Genomic DNA, 20,772 nt, shown 5'->3' on the forward strand with positions numbered 1-20,772 from the left:
TCAAAACATCCTCACTCCAAATTTAATCCACTTTTCTCACTGGATTTTAATCCCAGCGCCAGGTTGACATTTACACTGGAAACCCCCAACGTGAGTTTTGACAACCAGCCCGCCTTTCCCATCCCTCCTAGGCCTCTCCCGTATTGAACACGAGTTTCTCCATCATTTTCTTGAGTTAATAACTTCTTCTGCTCCTCTTGAGAGGATACAGCTCGGGCTGCATCGTCCCCAGCCCTCCCACACTGCTTCTTTTGGTGGCTGTAATCAGACCTGTTTGCTCGGTGACCGTTTCAAGGAGCAGGCTGATCGGGATGTTTTTAACCTCCCTGCGTTTCATTTCACGTAACCTGAGCTTTTCAACTTGGCTGCCCTGTTCTCAGCTCTGAATTTTTGACATCCTTCTGGATTTCACCCCGATTCTGGCTCACTGACCTTTTTCTGTCCATCCTTGTTAGCAGATATGTTTCCTTCTTTTTCCAAACTCAGTTGATATTTTTTAAAATTTCATTTTATCATTTAATATAAGACTTATTCCTCCCCGTTTGACTGTATGCATGCACTTGCACAAATATTTTCATGTGTTCATATGCTCCCAAGAAGAATTCCTACAGCAGGAAAGGATTCAGTCTTTCTAAACCCATCTGGGTTTAGATTTTCTGCACTCTTTAGCCACAGCCTCCTAGACATACAGAGCCAGAAATAAAGCAATTTTAAGTGCCAGCATGATTTAAAATCCAGACGTGTAAGAAAATTGCCCAGAAAACAGGCATGGCTCAGCAAGCACAAACAGATCTCAGTTTAAATAATCTGCTCTGGTAGTCCCAGAGATAACGATAAATAAAAGTTATTTATCTTGTCCTCTGAGTCTGGCATCTTAAATTTCAGTCCAGACATTCTGAAGTGGAGCAATTCAGAGACCTCAAATGGCAAAGGTTGAATGTGCTGCAGCTTTTCAAGCCGAAGACATCTCTCCCGGGGTTTTCCACTTGCTCTGCATGGATTGCGTTTGGAAGGTTTGCTTTTCCAAGCCGCCGAGCAATTTTAGGAGCAGCAAATGGCCAGCAACCTCTTCTCTGAAACGTCTTTGAGGTGCTCCTGGCATTCCTGGCTCTGCTGTCGTGCCCGTGCCCCGGCGTCATGCTGCAAGGTTTCTCTCTTGGCACAGCCCGGGGTGCGTGCCTCTGATTTTGTCTCCCCTGCATGCCGAAGCTCTGCTGTCAGGAAGCCTTCGTGGAAATGGCATCTCCTCCACGCTGCTCGCCGTGATCCCCTTTTCCCTCGATCGGGTTTCCCCCAGACAGGCACCTTCTGTTTCTTCACCCCGTGGCACTGTTTTTTTCCCTCTTGCAAATCCAGAGGGTTTAGCCACCGGGGTTTGATGCCAGGTTTCTCATCCTCAGCTTTAACCCTCACCCTCTCCCATCCCCTACATTTTGGGACATTTTCACACCTTGAAATCCAGGCTGCACATCAAATTAAATCCTGGGGCTTGAGGTTGCCAAATCCCCTCTGGTTTTCCTCTTTTGCTCACATGTCCTCAACTCCTTAATTTTGAGGTGTAGGAATCTGCAAGCTTGCATGTCTCACCAACAGAGCTCCAAGAAAAGATGCCTTGTCCTGGTCCTTAGGGTTCAAGAACTGGCATCTGCTTCTCCAAGTTAGAGTTTTTGATGTTTGGTTTCTTTCTTTTTTTGGCTTCAACACTTTGGCTCAGCCCATTTGCCTCATTTCTGAGAGTACTGAGAGTTTAGGCAACTGACTCAGAGAGAGATCAGATGAACAGAACTGTAAAAAATCTATTTTCTCACTGTTGACTGACAAAAAAGAAATGCACAATGACTAATTCAGGGTGAGATCAGCAATTTTAGACATCTTTTGCTAACTTCCCGCTGCTTTAACTCAGAGTTAGCCAGCAAAAAGAACAGAAATGAGTCTTTTAGGGATATATCTATGGGAGTGGTTTGCATTTGGATGCTTTTTAAGGTCTGGTTTAAGGAAAACTCGTTGCAGAAATATGTAAAACAGTCCTTTTTCTTCAGCAAAAGAAAAATTTCAGCTTCAAACCTGTCTCATTATTGCACAAATGGGGGAGCTGTGGATTTTTGGAGCTAGGTGGGGTGTGTGCAGAGAGGCTAAGCTAGATAAATCTGTGATTTTTTTCTCTTAAATAGCTCCAGATGATGAGAAATCCTGGCCACGAGAGGAGATGCCCGCTCCTGTTTGCTGGTCCCAGTGAGCAGCAGTGATGGAAGGGAAGAAAACCCAAGCTGATTTCACACTTCTCTGTATTTTAGGGCACTGCAAACCCAAAATTGGTGCCAGCCCATTTCGGAGAGGGAAGATCTCTGAACACAACACCTGAGATGCTCCAGGACATCCAAACCTCTCATGTTTGCTAAACAACCTGTGGCAGATACTAGAGATTGGCCTGAAATGACCAGGTCAGACCTCAATTTTGTATTCCCCTTCTGGAGAAACCCGTTCCTGCGATGGCTATATAGGGATCCCCGAGACCTCAGCCCTCCTTCTCCAACCTCGGCATTTAAGTCAGCTAAAATTAGGTGCTGGGAACGTCCTCCCGCTGCCAGCACAGCTGTCGTGCCCCTCTGGGTCCTTCCAGCAAATCTGGATACCTCTTTCCCAGGGCACCACAGTCCGAGGACAAACTTGGACTTGCCAAAAATTTCCAGCAGGGACAGCCCCCACCATCACAACCCCGTGAGCAAAACAGCCCCAGCTTGGTTAACTTACAGAAATCCACCTGCAGGTCCTGGTAAGCCCTTTTTATTTCTTTCCACGAGCTCTTGAAAGGCGGGGGAAGGCAAAATTTGGGGAGGGATCCTATTCCTGGATGCCTGTCTGGCTGCGTGGGTTCTTATAGGAAACGCTGGGGGGATGCAGAAGAAACGTGATCCGTTCACGGTAGCTGGAAGAAGCTTAGTACAACCTGCTCTTTTATAATCCTGTACCTAAATCTGACAATACTGAAAAAACAGGCAAAGGATTAAGAGAGTGAATTCTTTTTTTTAAAAAAAAAATATATATATATTATTTTCTTTTATGACAGTATAATACAGAAATAATTGGGGATGTTTTCCTTGCTCTATCTATTTCTGTACAAATTTAGGTCCTCATAACAGAGTTTATTTGACTCATCCCCCAGTAGGACCTCTAGTTTTTGAAAATTATTAAAATTAACGCAGCAAACAAAAAGCAATGCGTAGTTTCCTTTCCAATATGATCCGATGCCTTTTCCCACAAATAATTCTTTTTTCTTTTTTTTTTTTTTCCCTTGTGCTTTTTGTTTTTTCACTGCTGCAGCTCACCTGCATCAGCTGTAGCAGAAAGGAAGGTTTTGTGTTTTTGGGACCTTGATGAGGTTGTGAACATTGGGATGAAATTATAATGATTTCCCTGTGCAGTTTGGGTGATTTAGGGGAAAAAAAAACCTGATAGTGATGGAGTTTGCCCTCCCTGGTGTGTTGATGAGGAACAAGCAAAGGCGTTGAATGCAGGAGGGACCAGAGGAGATCCCAGATCTGTGCCAGCCCATCTCCCATGGTGCTCAAATCCACCCTTTTTTAATTTATTTACTTTTTGACTAAAGAAAAGCTGATGCAAAGCATTAGCATGGACTGGAAATCACCACATACACAGTGGAAGAAACAGAGCAGAGAAGGGAAGCTCTTAATAAATATTCAGCTTTGTTTTTCTTTTTCAGCAGATGTACCCTTTAGTCCATTTAGTCTGAAAAATACCCTCCTTTCCTCATTTAAGGATGTGTTCTTACCATGGTTTTGAGTTGGCTGATGCAAAAAAGTCTGAATTTGTGTAAAGCAGGCGCTGGGTAACGAGCTGATCCAGCTCAAAATAAAATAAGTGCTGCTCTTTTGGGCAAAGCAGATGGTGGCACCACATCCTCCACATATGGGGCTGCTTCTCATGGTGATAAATGCTACGATTAAATAATTTACAAGACAGAAGGGGCCTAAGGTCATGATCCTGTAGGCCATTAAGGCCAGATATCTAAGAGCTGAATCCTTTTTTCTGATCGGGGGGTGACAGATTTCTATGCAGAACAGTTCATCACACCTGTAGCAGAGTCTTTTTAGACAGATGTAGACCAATTCATCCAGAATTTCACCATTCATCCAGAAGTAGACCAAAGAACGTCTTGAATGACAAAGGAAAACCAGGAAAAAGCTTCTGTGGCCCCATATTTTTCCTCCTTATCATGTTTATTTATATGGGTAAAAATATTCCAGGCACCAGGAACATGTGGTGTGTCTCTGTGAAGGTCTGTTTTTTCCTGATGTGATATTTTAATGATGTTTCCTCTCATCCCACCAGGTAGACCAAGCTGTGGGCACTTGGAGGTTGTTCCAGTTTGGAAGTGAACGTGATGATGGAGTCAGGTATGGCTTGTGAAATTGTATTTGGGCTGTTTTTTGACGTTTCCCTGAGATAATTTCACTGATTTCATTCTATTCTACACTGCTGATGAGGTGTGATTCGATCTCCATCTCTCAGTCAATAAAATAACATTAATTTTTCCCTCCAGAGTGATTCTTTTAAGCTAGAAAACCTCTGCTTGTGTATTCAGTGTAAAAAAAGCCAAAAACACTTACCATTTTTTTTCCCTTTATCTCTTCTTTTTAAGGGAAGAGGAATGCAGATCTGGGTAAGTCATTTTTCTTTCTTCCATCAACACAAGCCCCTTCTCATTGCTGTACATATCCTACATTGATATTCATATCCCATGCTGGTATACACATCCTTTCTTCCCTGGGTGGGTGGCTTATTTGTCCTGTCTCATATTCTAGACACATGTGGACAAAGACCACATCAGATAGATTCATAAACAGTGTAATTTTTGGAATATTGTCATCAATAGGAAAAAAAAAAATACAGAATTGGTTTTGATGATGATTTTTGTAGCACACAGAGAGGAAAAACTTAGGGCTGAATTCTCTCTCTGTCTCTCTTTTAGAAGAATGGGATGCAAAAATCAGTAAGTGTCTTTTTTTTTTCTTGTCCCCTACTGGTAAGAGATGGGTGCTAAAGGCATGAACTAACATTATTTTCTCTATTTAAAGGGAAGTTAACAGAAGAATTTGGTAAGTCGCTTGCCTTCTTAACACACACCGAAGTTTGAACGCATGAGTTTGTTCCTACAGCTGTAGCATGAGCAATGACCAACACTTGTATTTGTATTTTTTTTTATTTCATTTAGAGGAAAGTGACACAGAACTCGGTAAGTGGTTTGGTTTGCTTTTGCTGCTACTGAAGATGGAAAAAAAAAAGTTATTTGGGGCTTAGAAAAACAGCAAAGGTCCTTCAGATCTTAAATTTGTGCTGATAAACAGATAAAGACAAGATAGATATCTTTGGTCCCTTCTCCTTAAGTTCTTGGCATCTTTTTTGGGAGGAGACAAACTGTCTCTCTGCAGTCCAGCAGCATTCCCTAATCCCTTCTTTGGTCCCTTGCTTGCTCACTGAAGCATGTTGGAGGCGGAGAGCTCTTAGGATTAACCCGTGTTTATTTCTCTATTATTCTTAGAGGAATGTGACACAGAAAATGGTAAGTGTCCTCCTTCAATTTAAAAATAATAGTGCCCTTCAAATAGTGTCAGTCATGCTTTGGAATAAAACAATTTTTTTAGAATGCATACTTTTATAATACATTTACAATACCTACTTTTTTAATACAATAAATACTTTTTTCTGTCCTTGGGAATATTTTCTGCAATGCTTAGCACGTCATGTTCTTTTAAAGACATGTTTGGGGCAGGACTCTTAACAGCAATTTGCAATTTGTGCCTATTTTTTGTCTAGGCTTTGGAAAATGTAGGAATATAAAAGTGTTAAAATGAAAGCTAATTGGAAATTCCTGTAATAAATAACCTATGTCTGGGTCAGTAAAGAGGTTTTGTCCCCTTAAGCTATGTAAAAATGATATAAAACTTGCGGAAGTGGTGAAAAATGCTTTAAATTTCCCTTCTTTTCTCTTTTTTTTTCTTCTTGTGGGGGACAAAATGAAGAAATAGGTAAGTATTGCTTCACTGTCTTTATCAAATAGAGTCTGATAAGAGAATTTCTTGTTTAATGAACCCTGCATGAGTACTTAGGATGCCACGTAACAGATGAGACCCACGGTCCCATCCACTGTAGGGTCTATGCTTGACCCTACTTGGTAATATAAACACCAAATTCATAGGCTCAAGGAGAACAAACTCAATCAAATCGCAGTCCTTTAACACGAATCCCAATCTGTTTCTCTGTTTTAAGGGGAACTCACAGCTGAGATAGGTAAGTTTTATTTTTACCTCCCATCAAATATGTTTTTTTATGTAGCTTGAGACACGATTTTCCTGAGGTTGATTCCCTGTTCTTTTGCCTGATTTTATAAAGGCAGGATAAGCTTGAAGCATACTCATTTTTAACAAGAATATTAAAAAAAATTACAATAGAATAGCACAGAAAACAGTGGGTTTGCAGGTTGCTGTAGCCAAAAGGACAATAATAAGAGATCCTTGGGAATTTCTGAGATGAAGACCAAGTGATGGACCATGCACCACAGGGCAGAGAGGAATTAATTATTCATTGAGGGAAAGGGATTAAAATTTGCAAGAATTCCTTAAACTTTGCAAAAGTTCCCCCTTTTTTTCCAGTTCATTGTTCCATCACTCATGGTAGATGTCGCAAGAGATGCAGATGATGGGTAGGGTGTTAGATACAGATTTGCCTTATTTTCTGATCAAAGGAAGGGCAGGAGCATCCCTGCTGTCCTTTTACCTCATCCTTGGGAAAATCTGCCTTTATTTTTTTTCTCTTTTAAGACAATCTGACTGCGGAGCTTGGTGAGTGATTTTCCTTCCTTTCTGTCTTTGTTTCATTGCAAGATTTTAGGGGGAAAAGTTGCTTATTCCCCACATACACCCCACGTATACCCAATCTGGGCTAGAATTAAGGCCAAGCAATTCAACCCAAAGCCTAACTGCAAATTCTAATTACCAGTTTAAAAATTAAAATAGGATTTGAAAGATAATTTGAGGCTCACGAACACGGTGGATTTTTAATAATGACTGATATTTCTTTTCTCTTTTAGAGGAACGTGACAGAAAAATTAGTAAGTGTCATTTTTCTTTTCTTCTAGAATAAAATTCCAGTGTTTTGGATCTGGTTACCATCATTTTTAGATGTTATGGGATGTTTTAGCTTCATACCAACCTGCAGATGTGGCAGAATTTGGGATTTTGGGCTACGATCGACCCTTTTCCTTTATCATCACCAATTCCACAGATGCAGGGACAGATTCTTTCCCCATAGTATAAGTCTGTTTTCACCAAGCCCTTCTCCCAAGGGGCTTTTTCTGGGCATCAGCACCTGCTCGTTGCTCTCGTTAGCATCAGTGTGGTGCAGTTATATTATAAATTATCCCTGGGGAAAGAGAAATGCAGCATGGTATGAGCTAGGCTTTATTCACAGAGAAATAAATTCAGCAGATTTATGTCTTATAATTTAAATTAATCTTCTTTTTTTTTTTTTTCTTTTATACAAGGAAAACTTACTTCAGACCTTGGTAAGGAGTTTTATTGCCTTAAAATTCTCCTTAATTCTGCAAAAGTGATGGGGATAACAAGAAATATGAAGAGTTTGTGTTTAACCCTGCTTGAAGAATGGGTGGGTTAAAAGGGCACGTCCTCCTTGAAAAAATACTTATTTTTAAAATGTTAATTAGGGGAAGGTGGTCATGGAATAAAATTTCTGTTGGGTTTGAGGTTTTTTGGGGGAAGGCAGAGCCCTATGAGAGGGGATAAGGGATACACAAGGGGCTGCTTTGCATTTCTCTATATTTATTTTATCTGTTTGCATTTTAGGCGAATGTGATACAAAAATCAGTAAGTGCAATTGTTTTTTCTCTGCAAAGTTAAACCACAGCAAGGTGACAGATTTGCTTAAGCTCATTGTTGTATTTGCAAATAATTTGGATGGGTGCTACGGAGGTTATGTGCCTGGTACTTTATCTTTGAAAATGGGAGTGGAAAGGATGTTTCCTGCAGGAAAATTAAATTTCCAGTCTGCAAAGACATCAGGATTTCTTTTCAAGACTAACATTCCCCAAAAAAGTGGAATTTCAACATATAACCACCAGCATAAAGTAGGGAAAAATAATTTTCCTGCTCTGAGTGCTTTAAGGATGCTATACACACATAAAAAGAAGGAAATATTTTTTAATATTCTTTTTCCTGTTTATTTTTCTTTTTCTCCTTCTTTCCTTTCCAGAGGAGCGTGATAGAAAAATAAGTAAGTGTCATTCTTCACAGTGCTTTTGGGGTAAAAATCATCCCTTGGCGTTTGGGGGAGAGGAGCCTCTCTGATACCCTATCCCTGAAAAATGATAAATGAGATTATTTTCCCCAAATTTGGTTGTACACATGGGGCTGCAGAGGAAGACAAAACAATAAAAATTAATATTGTTTTTCCTCCTGCAGCCAAGCTCTCAGCAGAAATACGTAAGTCCTTTTTTTTTCTTTTTCCATGCCACGCTGACAGTTTTATCCTTAGAAACCTCTTTGTTGGAGTTGATTTTTCGCTGCTTTAACTGAAATCATATATTTTTTTCTACTTTCTAGGTAGGCTCACAGCTCTGCTTGGTAAGTCTGCTTTGTGACCAGAACATCCCATGGGGTTTGTTTCGATTAAATCTGCACGATTTTGTGCAGTTAGGTTGGAGGGACCTCTGCAGGTCTCTGATCCAACCTCCTGGTCCTCACCAAGGCTTATGTCAAGGTGAGACCAAGTTGCTTGGGGCCAATGTGACCTCAATGTACAGATTATTTGCTTTTCTTTTCTTTTTATTTTATTTTTTAATCAAACATAATTGGAAAAAGGGGCAAAATCAGCTTTTCAGTGAGCTGTGGGACCAGCAGACCTGCTGTCCTTGGGCAAAGGGGCAGCACCGTGTTTAATAATTTAATTTTTTTTTCCTTTTTCTTGCTTTTCTATGCAGGGGACCGAGACAAAAAGCTTCGTAAGTGCCATTCTCCTCCAGACAAGTAAAATCTGGGTATAAAGGTGGATCTTCCTCAACTTGCTGGTGTATCTTCTAAAGTCTGCCTTTCCTCCCTGACACCAGTTTGCTCAAATTCTGTGTTTCTGTGCTCAAAATCTTACATCACTCTTAACTGGATGATTACCCAAATCAGTGATTTTCCTCACAATTTAATATTCTGTTAGACTATATTTTTTATTACATATTTTTACTATATATTATGTTGTTCTTTTCTAAAACATGTGAGATTAAGCCAGAGAATTACTTACGATGTCTCCACATAGGAGAGAAAAGGATCTATTTAAAATAAACTTGTGTTCCTCTCTCTTTAGGGAAACTAACTGCAGAACTTGGTAAGTAATTTTCTTTCCCATGTGCTTTTTAATCTCGTTGGGAAGTAGGTGAGTAAATGAGGGGTCAAGTTTGTAATACATTTTGGTGTAATTACAGCAGATGTCTCTTAGCATTGCTGATGTGTTGCTGAAATAGCGTAAAAATTGGTGGAAAAGGGCAAATAGAGGAACCAAAAACTGATCAGTATCTGGTTTTCTTTCTTTTTTTTTCAGCAAAGTGTGATGCAACGATTAGTAAGTGATATTTCCTTCTCTGCAAAAGGCTCATGGATGTGGGTGCCTGCACGTGAGGGTGGTTTGCTTGGTGCTTCAGCATTGAAAGGATGCTGGAATTTCTTAAATTAATCTAAATTTGGGTCACGAGAAGTAACGATCTCTTGGGTTTCAGGGGCTGGGGGAAGGCAGAAGCCAAATTTCAAGGGGGATCAAGGAAAACCTAGTGGGGAAAACTCACGTGGGAAGACCTGACGTAGGCTGGAGGGTGAGGGCTTGACTCATGTTGGGGTGTTTCAGAAAAGTAATGGGAATTAATGGTGTTTTTTGCTTTAAGGATTATTCACAGTGGAACTTGGTAAGTCCATTTCCTTCCTCTTGCATTTTGTTTTTTTTTAATTTATATGTATATTTGCCCTTTTCCATGTGTTTCGTGAACCTGGTAAAAAAAAAAAAAAAAAAAAACAACATCTTAAATGCAGAAGTAAAGAAGTCAAAAACCCCAAAGTTATGCAACCCCAAAGTACTTGGAAACAGGGATAATATGGGTTAAAGCAAAAATCCCCTTGTTATGTGAGTAACAATAAAGAGATGTAAAGTGAAAAGTAGAGACCATGAAAAATAACATGCAATTATTTTTTCCTTGTTTTTAGGAGAGCGTCATACAAAAATAGGTAGGTCTGGTGTTCCTCTGAAGCAAATCTGTTTGTGAATTTAGTTATTGAAAAAGCTGCTTGCTTCAGTTATTTAAGTGAGTATGCAGTAATTGATATATTTATATGATATATTTATCACACGCTGAAAAACTTTGATTAACGTAGACATTTAAGAATTAAAAAGAATCGTACCTATAGCATGGTTTTACTCTGAAAGTAATTAATTTCTATTATTAAAATCTCATGAATCACCATTTATTGTCTGTGTATTCACAGAGGGGGAAAAAACTTACCCTTAAACTAACATTTTTTTTCCCTCTTTTAAGGGGAACTTACTGCAGAAGTCGGTAAGTCATTTTCCTATTGATTTTAGGTGGAAACGATACCCAAGGATAGACTTTGAGCAATGCAGTAATCATTTATTTCTGTTTATTTTTAGGGGACTACGATAGGAAACTTCGTAAGTGCCTTACTTTTTCTCCTGTGTGAGTTAAGCCTAAGGAATTTACTGAGCATTTTAGTGCACCTAAAATGTCAAAGGAGCACATTTTAATTTTGAATGGTATGACCTGGGAGAGAGCATCAAAACTATGCACCAACGATGGCTTGAGAAGGTTGGATTCAGGGAGATTGGATTTATAAATCCAGAGAAATTATAAATATTAAGTGTGTAATGCTCTCAGTCTGATACAATCAGGACTTGTAAATAAGAATTTAAGCAAAAATGTTTATATGGTAACTTATCTCATCTACGTACCCCTCTACCTTCTTCCCATCAGAAATTAATTCTGTTTTGTTTGAGTTTAACTTGACATATAAATATTATTATTTAGTATAGAAAAACATATCCTCAGCTGATAGTTAGGCTAGATTTATTTATGCTGTTCAATGATGTCACTGAGAAATGAGTGATGAAGTTCCTGTTTTTTCTCTACCTCAAGGGAAACACGCAGCAGAACTTGGTAAGGAAATTCCCTTTTTTGGTCATCACGGTTTTTGTTTGTTTGTTTGTTTTTTGTCCACATTTCTGATTTTTTTAAAGAGGTGGGGGAATTTCTATTTTAATCAAGTTTAGAACTGAGTATGCAAAGGCTCAGGAAAATAAATGCTCCCCAAAATACAACTTCCAAACAATGTGAGAGATTAAAAAAAAAAAAATCACACCAAAATAAACCCTCTGCAGAGCTGGACTTCTGCAATGCTGGCAAACTGCATGCTAATTTATGTTTATTTCTCTATTATTTTCAGCGGAACGGGATGAAAAAATCAGTAAGTATCCTGCCTTATATCGTCCTCGACCCCCCAGGCCAAGGCTGTGCTTGATGTTATCCTCATAGCCACAGTTCATTCACTATTTTTATGGATGAGATCATGGACAATGTGAGTTTGTAACTGCCCAGGAGGAAGGGAATAAATATAATAGCAGCTGCAGAAAGCAGCAGCAGATCCACAGGCTGCCAAAGCCCTGCTGACGATTAAAATTTGCTTTTCTGCAGCATTTGCTGTGGTGCTGGCTATGGCATTTTATTTCTTGCCATAAAGACCCATTTGGACAATCCTTGCGTCATATTTTTGGACCTCCTTTTCCTCCCACAAATGTTAATTCCAACATGTCTTAAACATTTTTAATATTAACATTGACTATGGTTTTTAAACAGAGAATAGTAAAAAGAATAAAACAATTTAAGAACTTTACAATCCATACTGATGATACAGGGACACAAGGAGAAGTCAAAAGCAGTAGTTCCTATTTATTTATTCTTTTTTTTTTTTTCTTTTTCTTTTAGGGGAACATGAAGCAGAGATAAGTAAGTGCTATTTTTCATACTCTATTATTATTTGAGGTTTCTTGCTATATGCAAGCGCTGAATGAGCAGTCAGTGTTTAAAATCCTACAGACAGAATAGAGAAATTCTCAGAGAAGTGTAGAAAACATAAATCTGGGGCTTGAATGGAAGCAAGCCAAGTTGTTTCACTTCCTTACTAATGAGTATAAGTGAAGGGAAAGGAAAGAATAAGTAAAAATGAAGCTTTTCCCACAAATGTGTCATGAAATGGAATGGGGCTGCACACGGGACCCTGAATTCTGCTGCTGTCAAAATTGGCTTTGGGCTCAGGCCAACAACACTCATGTCCCAATCCTTTATTTATATATAATGGATGTTAAAAAAGCTCTATTTTGAACTAATATATCTTTTTTTATTTTCCTTTAAGGGCGTCTTACCGAGCTGCTAGGTAAGTGCATTTCCTTCCACCAGGAAATACAGCATGAAGGCAATGTAAATGCTGCCTTGGGTTATTTATTCACCCTGTTGGTTTTTCCATCTCTTTTACCAAAAATACTGCTGCCCCAAAAGCAGCTTGCAATTTGGCAAATAGTTTTTTGGGAAAAAAAAATAAATCTAGAAAGTGAAACATTGATGAAGTCAAGGCATTGAGAGAGGTGCTGCAGTGAAAGCCTGCAGGAAAGATAATAATTAGGAATAATTTCTGTTCCATCTGTTTGCAGAGGATCGTGATTTGGAAGCCCGTAAGTCCATTTTCTCTTCTCGGAGACACAAAGCCTTCATGGGAAAGGCAAAATCCTGGAGTTTCCCCCAACCAGTGTCCTTGATGTGAAAACAAGGAGAAATATCTACGGTTGTGCATGTGAAACCGATGCTTTTTTGCAAAGCTTCGTGACTTTCTTCTGCCAAGTTCATAGGCAGTAAAAATGCAAAATGGGAGAAAACTGGTATTTATTCATTTAGCATTCCCTTTTTTTCTGCTTTAATTTTAGGAAACCAGGATGCCCTCATCAGTAAGTGTCATTCTTATTTTTCTGAAAATGCACTCCCTGGGGTGGCGGGGTGGTCACAAGCACGATGATGTTGCTGCTACTGTTTTGGCTTAGCATTTTAGTTGAAATAGTGAAAAAAATGGAATTAAGAGGCATGAGTAAATCTGCCCACGTTAGAGGATTTGGTATCCTCAAGTTCCCCCATCACACCCCTCTCCCATCCTTGCAAAGGAAACGCACTGATTAGAAAAAAAAAAATTATTTTCTTCTTTTTAAGGAAAATTGACTGAAGAGCTTGGTAAGTTCATTTTGCTTCTTCCACAAAACTGATTGGATTTTTTTTGGCATGTTTTGTTGTTGTTTTGTCTCATGCTTCTGGTTGGCTGGTTCTGAGATAACTCTAAAAGGAGCTGGATAAAGGCCTGGTGTAGGTGACTTTTAGAATGGATAACAGATTACAGTCATGCACAGGAAAAAATTGCAATGGAATAGAAATGAGCTTGATACAAAAAATCTGTTGTGCAATGGGAAAATTAGTGTTTCACGTTTTTCTTGTTCTCTTTTCTTTAGAGGAATTAAAAGGTCTGGAAGCTGGTAAGTGATTTTTACCTTCCTTTCTACTAAATATAGTTACAAGGGAGTTTGTAATTATAGAGTGTGTATGTATATATATGAAAAAAATATTGTATATCAGATTCCAGACTAAAATCTAATGTAATTAGGGGCTGAAATATAAACTGTAAGAGTTGTTATTTTTTTAAATGCATTCTCATGGTAGAACACAAAAGGATGGGATGATGATGGTGTGTATATAGGGCTGGATATGCACGCTAATTCTCATTTCTTTTGCAGATGAATCCTCTGAGGACCTTGGTAAGCCATTTTCCTTTTTCCCTTTATATATTTTACAAAAATACATGTAAATATAAATCTTGTTACTTGCATGTAAGTTTGATACAGCTGGATTTATTTTTTAAAATAAATAAATGGCATGTGTTTAATATAATTTTCTCACTCATTTGAAATCACAATAATAAATGCAACTCATATGGGGAAGAGGGATGCAGCTAAAAGTATGGGGATAATATGAATTCTGATCTTTTTTTTCTCCTTTTTTGTTCCTAGAGGAGAGTGATCTAGAGAGGGGTAAGCATCATTTTCCTTCCTGCTAATGCAGAAAACCCTTTTGGCCCTATTAAGCTTGTTGGTGAGATGGAAATTATTCTGGAACACTAGTTGGACAGTTGGTCTGGTATAAAATTATTATTATTTCTTAAGTGCTAAGTCCTCTTTCCAGTATTTTATTTTGAGGAGGTATCTACATCCTGTGGTTTGGCTCTAAGATCTTTGTTTAGCAGGAAGGAGGGCTCATATATATATATATATACACATATATATAAAATATATACAGGCTTTTATGTGTATATGTACTTATATAAAGATAGATATGAGTTTTTCAGAGTAATACAGAAAATGCAGTCTCACAAAAACAGAGTCTGAGCAGGGAGACGAGGTATTTTTAATGAAAATCTTCTCTTTTTCTCTTTTAAGATGAACTCACTGAAGAACTTGGTAAGTCTTTTCCTTCCTTTGCCAACAGCAAACACCAAACACTTATTTTCCTCTTTGAACTTCGTCAGAAAGGAAACCCAATAAATGCATGAAGCAAACATCAGCGAAGTTTAATACTGATGAAGTTGAATTTTTGCATCTTTATCACAAGTAGCATGTTGGCACATCTCCAGCTGGCATTACTTGCAATATATAGGAATTTCTCTCTAGTCTTATTTTTTTTCACTTATTTTTGGAGAGGTTTAGTTGGAGAATATGACAGAAGAACCAATAAGCACCACTGAGCTTCTTCTGATAAACGAATATCCAGCAGATTCCAGCCCCCTAATTATCTTCCTGTGATGGAATCTAATTATCTTCCTGTAATTTTAAGATTTTAATTTTAATTCTAAAATAAGAGGGTTTGATATTTTATCTTTGAAAGGTTTGGGATGGGAAGCTTTGTACACATCTCCACAATGTAATGTGATAACTGCAAAAAAGGGGAAGATATTTGGGTCATCTAATGGAAGAGGTAAAAAAATAAATAAATAGAGAAAGAGATAATATCTGTGAAATAAACCTGTCTTAATAGCAACCTGTGGTTTTTCTTTCCCTCAAGATGAAATCACTGAAGAACTTGGTAGGTGATTCCTTTTTTTTTTTTTTAACCTTTAACAAAAACTAATGGTGAGAATTTTCTGAAGTTTTTCTGAGCTTTTTTTTGTTGCTTTAATGTAAGGAGAAATGTGGCTTGAATGGAGGGAGATGAGAGTCAACAGAAAATGGAATTTCAAATAATAACCAATAAGAAAAAGGTGTTTGGGGAAAAAAGCTATCTCTGTTTTAACATCAACTGATGCTTTAAAATTATTTTTTCTTCCCAATTTCTTGTTCTTAGGGGAACGTGATAAAAAAATAGGTGGGTAATGTTCTCATTTCCTGGGTCCTTTGGGTACTCTGGATGGGGTCATAGAGGGATAGCACAGCTTCTTCCACCCCTAAAAACCCAATTCCTGCAGTGTTCCCCTACCCTTGTTTGAGTATGGGGAGCGTTCATGAGATTTCTGTTGAGATCTCATGTTCTTCCAGCCCTCCTGAGGTTCACTTTGGTGTTATTTCACTTTTTCTGTGTCAAATTAAAGATTTTTTTAATATCAGATCCTAATGATACCATTTCTTTCTTTCCTTTAAGAGGAACTCACTGAAGAGCTTGGTAAGTCATTTCTTTTTACCTTCTCCCTTTATTTTCTTTCCCTTTCTCTCTCTTTTTATTTTTTTCTCTCTCTTTTTTTTTTTTTTTTTTTTTTTAATGTTCTTCTCTCTGCTAATCTATTACATTGTTCTGAGTTTTACATTTTCTCTCATATCTCAGTTTAGAAAAATAATAACTGCATTGCAGTGCAGCACTGCAGGAGAAATTTTCCAGCTGCAATTTGCAAAACCATGAAACAAAGGGTGGGTGCTTCTAACATTTAGTTTTCCTTTCTGTTCTTTTTCAGCCAAGCAGACTGCCCAGATCGGTAAGAGTTTGTTCTCTCTAGTACGAAACGAAAGCACGTGCAGGTGCAGGTTTTGCTCTGAATCTTGCACTTTTCCTTTAATATGACCATTCATATCCTAAGTTGCTACTTGCTTGCATCTCTTCATTCTCCCTGCATGACCCAAATGCCAATCTGTAGGATTTTTTTTGAAAATAAAGACTTTGGAAAATAATGGGGTTGATTTGAGGATCTTTTATTATTGAGGGCTTTCTTTAGTTCCATGGTATTTAAATCCCCTGAGAGCAATTAAAATTTAACATCACTAAATTTGTTTTTAGAAGAGAAATGTAGAAACCTCTACAATTCATTTAGTTCATGAATAAAATTATGAATTTAATTCATAATTTAAGCCTGGTTTCCTTTTGCTCCTTCTAGGTGAACTCACTACACAGCTGGGTAAGTCTTTTTGGCAAAACCAAATAAAGTGTTTTTTCCTGAAAATACCTTATTTATATTTGAACTAACTGTGACCTTTGCTTTAAAATTAGGAAAGTAAATTAGGAGATGGGTTAATCTATATAAAAGATGAGGCAACATGAATTATAATTTATAATTCTCTGTACAGAATAGAAAAATATAAGGTTTATCACCAGATGATAAATGCACACAAAGTAGGGAGGAGTATTTAGAAATAATTACATTGTTTTTCCTTTCTTTTATATTTTTTTCCTTTTTTTTTAGGAGAACGTGATGCCAAAATCGGTATGTGGCCACCTCCTTCCTCTGCAAAATGCAACTCTGAGGTGCATTTGAAGGCTCTTCAAAGGGCTGATGATGTCATCTAGGATTACATGGGTTAGAATTTGGTGGGTTTAGGATTTGGCTTATGATAAAGTTGGGGAGGATTAAGGTGCACAGGCATCTGGCCCCCATCTCATGGGTGTCCTTCCCATGGGTATTCAGTCTCCTGTCCTTGTCTTGGATACTCAAGAATATCTAAAATCCAACATATTCCATTAAAAATAACTCATCCATTAAGTATATATCCACAGAACACAAGAGAATACCCTACATTTATTTTAGATCCCATGTTGAGGTTAACCATGGAAAAAAAATCCAATTTTTTGGGTGTGAATCCTGTAATTCAGCATGAAATCATGACTTCTACTGTAGTTATAAGAAAAATGAAATAACATTTTGTTTTGTTTTTTTTTTTTTTTTCCTTTTAAGATGAACTGTCTGCAGAAATGGGTGAGTATTTTTCCCTGCCTTCCAAAAAACCAAACACACAGTGTTTATGGTCTGTTTTGTTGTTGGTTGTATTGTTTGTTTTTTTTTTTTCAGTTGCAGATTCTGTGTGAGTGGGAAAATAGAACAAATCTGACTTTTTTTTTCTTGTTTTCCTTTCTTTAGAAAAACGCGATAGGAAAATTGGTAAGTATCAAACTTCTTCCTCAGAAGTGAACTTTGTATGTTTGCCAGATTTGTACGATCACCCTGATGGAAATTCTGTTTTTTTTTTTGTTTTTTTTTTTTTCCCTCTTTTTTCAGACGAACTCACTGCAGAGCTTGGTAAGTCACTTTGTTTCACTGCAGTAACACAAATACACAAGTCTGTGTTGGTTTCCTGTGTTGTTTTTTTTTTTCCTTCTTATGCTTTTTCCTGAGCTACTTTGGGGAGTTTTCTGGAAACTTGAGCTATTACTGGGAATAAAGCAGAAAGATGCATACATTGAGCTATATTAATCAAGCAAAGTAATAATCACTAGGCAGAGAAATTTATTTTTGCTTTGAGAGCCAAGTCAGTCATAAAGTCACAACACAGGGAGGAAGAGAAATGTGCAATAACCATTTCTATCGTTTTTTCTTTTCAGAGGAATACAAAGCAAAAATGAGTGAGTGTCCCCTTCCTCATCTTCGGGAGATGTAAAGTATGTGAGATTTTGGGCTTTTTTGGAATAGGTAGACTGTGAGATTTACTGTTAAACAAATGTGAGATGAGAAGACAGAATTTATTAGCCTGAATTCACAAAATGATTTGAATTTGGAGAAGCATCAGGAGGTCGTTTTTCTTCACAGAGATGAAATTTCAGAATAAATAGTCTCCCTGATAGCTAATACATGATGGGATATATATGCAGCCTCCCAGATAAGAAAATGGAAAATTTTTCATGTCTCCATCAAGTCTGATGACCATCAGGCACCTATCTGCTCAAAACTTAAAAGCTGTTGATTTTTTTTTTTTCATTTAACCTCCGTGTAATTTAAAAGCTGGATTTCAACATCACAGTTCTAACCCACAGAAGGTCAAAAAAGTGGGTCACGAATTTCCAGAGCACTCACACGCTACCTGCCTCTGCAAACTATATGAGCAGTGTCTCTACTTGTAGCAGGAACTCCTGCTGACCTATTATCTTAGCTTTTTTTCATTGTGTGACTTCTACCCGTGGTTTAGTTTAAACCACCTTTGTTCCTTTGTGTTTTTTTTTTTTTTTTTTTTTTTTTTTTTTGTACATTTAACATAAATTAATAAGCTGGAAGCATTTTATGAATAGAAAAACCCTCATTAAAACATATTCAATTTTTTAATTTTTATTTTTAGGAAAATGCATGGAAGAGCACAGTAAGTGCATTTTTCTCCCTTTTACAAATACTGCTTTTGCTTTCAGTTTTAAGTTTGCATACCAGTTAATCATTTATCTTTTACTATGCATTTCTAGGGAAAGAGGAAGAAAAATTGGGTGAGTAGTTTGGCACGCTCGTTGACTGGTGACCCTTACCCAGGTGCTAACGTAACCTGCTTGTCCTCCTCTAAATGCACTGCAGAAGTGTCCAGATGAGTTAAACATAGTTAAAAGAGGGGAGGTAGGCACCCCTAGACAGAAAATATTTGACCTATGTGGAGATGTTGGAGACCTGATACCCAGTAAATGCGTGGAAAGTTGAACATCTCAAGATATCAAGCCTCCAAAAAGACAAGCCACCCTATTAGATTTTGAAGAAGACGCCGTCCGCCCAGGAAAGGGGAGGTTAAATAGCTTGAATTCTCTTTCTTGCCCTCTTCTTCCTCATCCACAGCAAACGTGACGCTGGACCCCGAGACAGCCCACCCTCGCCTCATCCTGTCCAAGGACCAGAAGAGCGTGCGATGGGAATACATGCTGCAGGAGTCGCCCGACAGCCCCGAGCGCTTCGACGCCGATCCCTGCGTGCTGGGTTGCGAAGCCTTCACCTCTGGGCGCCACTACTGGGTGGTGGACCTGGCAGAAGGGCAGTACTGCGCCGTTGGGGTCAGCAGAGAGTCTCTGCCGAGGAAGGGACCCGTTAGTTTTAATCCTGAAGAAGGGATCTGGGCCGTGCAGCAATGGGGATTCAAGAACCGAGCCCTCACCTCCCCTCCGACCCTCCTGAACCTGCCACGGGTCCCCAAAAAGATCCGCATCTCTCTAGACTATGAGTGGGGGGAGGTGGCGTTTTTTGACGTTGAGAACAAAGTCCCCATTTTCACTTTTCCTCCAGCCTCCTTCGCCGGGGAGCGGATCCGGCCTTGGTTCTGGGTGGAGCTGGGCTCCCTCTCGCTGGTCCGATGACCCTCGTGTTCCTTGTTCGTCTTGCCATGAAGCTCCCAGTGAGGTACTGGGAGCCCTAAAAGTCGTGGGGAGGTCAAACCAGTGCTTGAGATCATTGTGGGGCCAGCTGTGATGGGAGGCAGGCAATTAGAGACATCACCAAAGCCACTGGAGCTTGGAAGAAGCAAGGTCTTTACCTTTCACTGCACTTTAACAACACCGATGAATTCCTCTTTAATGTCTGCTCATTCTTAGCCTCCTGTAAAAAAATAAAATTAAATTAAATCTTGTCTTTTGCCCTGCCATGGGATGGGCAACTGGTAGGTACCAGCTCACAATAAACCACTTGAGACTCTCTGGAGGATTTGATTTCTTTTTGTAGCTGATTCAGCATGGGCATCTCCAGTTCTTCTCGGATGATGCCTGCAGTCCGTATGGCTTCTCCTTGCAGTATCTGCCCCAAAAAGCAAAGAAAACCAAAAATTTAAAAAAAAAAAAAAAAAAAAAAAAGTAAGATAAAAAGTATAAAGATTAAAAATGAAAATTGAACAATAAAGTAAAAATATAAAAATATAAGAAGTAAAAGAATAAAAGGGTAAATATTAAAAGGTAAAAAATAAAGTGAAAGAATAAAAGTATGACAAAAATAAAAATGAGAAATTTTCTATGGATCATATCACGGGAACAGGCAAGGCGAGGGGATGCTGCCTTCTCCCACCTATGGGTAATGGCCAGAGCATCCCAGGTTCTCAGCCCTATGCTTTTAATTTCTCTTTCTGCAGCTTTTTGGGCCAGAAACCTTCATTATTGCCCTTGCAACCCCTAGGTGTGGTGGCACTGGCATGGAGTAGACGGGAGATGACACATGCAAGGGGAAGAGGGAGGGGAGGGACAAAATGTGTGGCTGAGGACCTGAAGATGATTTTATATATATAAACTTAAGAGCACACGGTGTAGCAGCCAAAAATACCATTCCTCCCTACTTTGAAGCAGAAATAAACATGATAAAAGGTTCTTTTTTAAAGGAATTAACTACCAATGTGGCAAATGCCACCAAGCAGCAGCCACATTTGGAGAAGCAGCAGTGACTTCGGTGTGAGTTTGTGAGATTG

At 38.6% G+C, this 20,772-nt stretch overlaps 1 protein-coding gene and 1 long non-coding RNA gene across 2 annotated transcripts; both read left to right on the top strand.

Annotated features, from left to right (window-relative positions):
* The first annotated feature begins 4,349 nt into the window (after positions 1-4,349).
* Positions 4,350-7,133, top strand: LOC116500277. The gene is made up of 10 exons (XR_004254274.1): positions 4,350-4,415; positions 4,661-4,681; positions 4,991-5,011; positions 5,097-5,117; positions 5,234-5,254; positions 5,561-5,581; positions 6,042-6,047; positions 6,289-6,309; positions 6,840-6,860; positions 7,109-7,133. It is a non-coding gene; the product is annotated as an uncharacterized LOC116500277 (long non-coding RNA).
* Positions 7,134-7,679: 546 nt separating this feature from the next.
* On the top strand, positions 7,680-19,681 carry LOC116500230 (tripartite motif-containing protein 10-like). The gene is made up of 26 exons (XM_032205144.1): positions 7,680-7,683; positions 8,287-8,307; positions 9,014-9,034; positions 9,388-9,408; positions 9,622-9,642; positions 9,959-9,979; positions 10,275-10,295; positions 10,604-10,624; positions 10,717-10,737; positions 11,219-11,239; positions 11,526-11,546; positions 12,065-12,085; positions 12,492-12,512; positions 12,787-12,807; positions 13,057-13,077; positions 13,334-13,354; positions 13,627-13,650; positions 14,182-14,202; positions 16,833-16,853; positions 17,322-17,342; positions 17,505-17,525; positions 17,643-17,663; positions 17,966-17,986; positions 18,694-18,714; positions 18,812-18,832; positions 19,170-19,681. The coding sequence occupies exons 1-26, from the start codon at positions 7,680-7,682 to the stop codon at positions 19,679-19,681; spliced, it is 1,023 nt and encodes a 340-aa protein (XP_032061035.1).
* The last annotated feature ends 1,091 nt before the right edge of the window (positions 19,682-20,772 follow it).

This window comes from Aythya fuligula, chromosome 33, assembly GCF_009819795.1.
Source record: "Aythya fuligula isolate bAytFul2 chromosome 33, bAytFul2.pri, whole genome shotgun sequence".
In the NCBI taxonomy this organism is placed as follows: Eukaryota; Metazoa; Chordata; class Aves; order Anseriformes; family Anatidae; genus Aythya; species Aythya fuligula.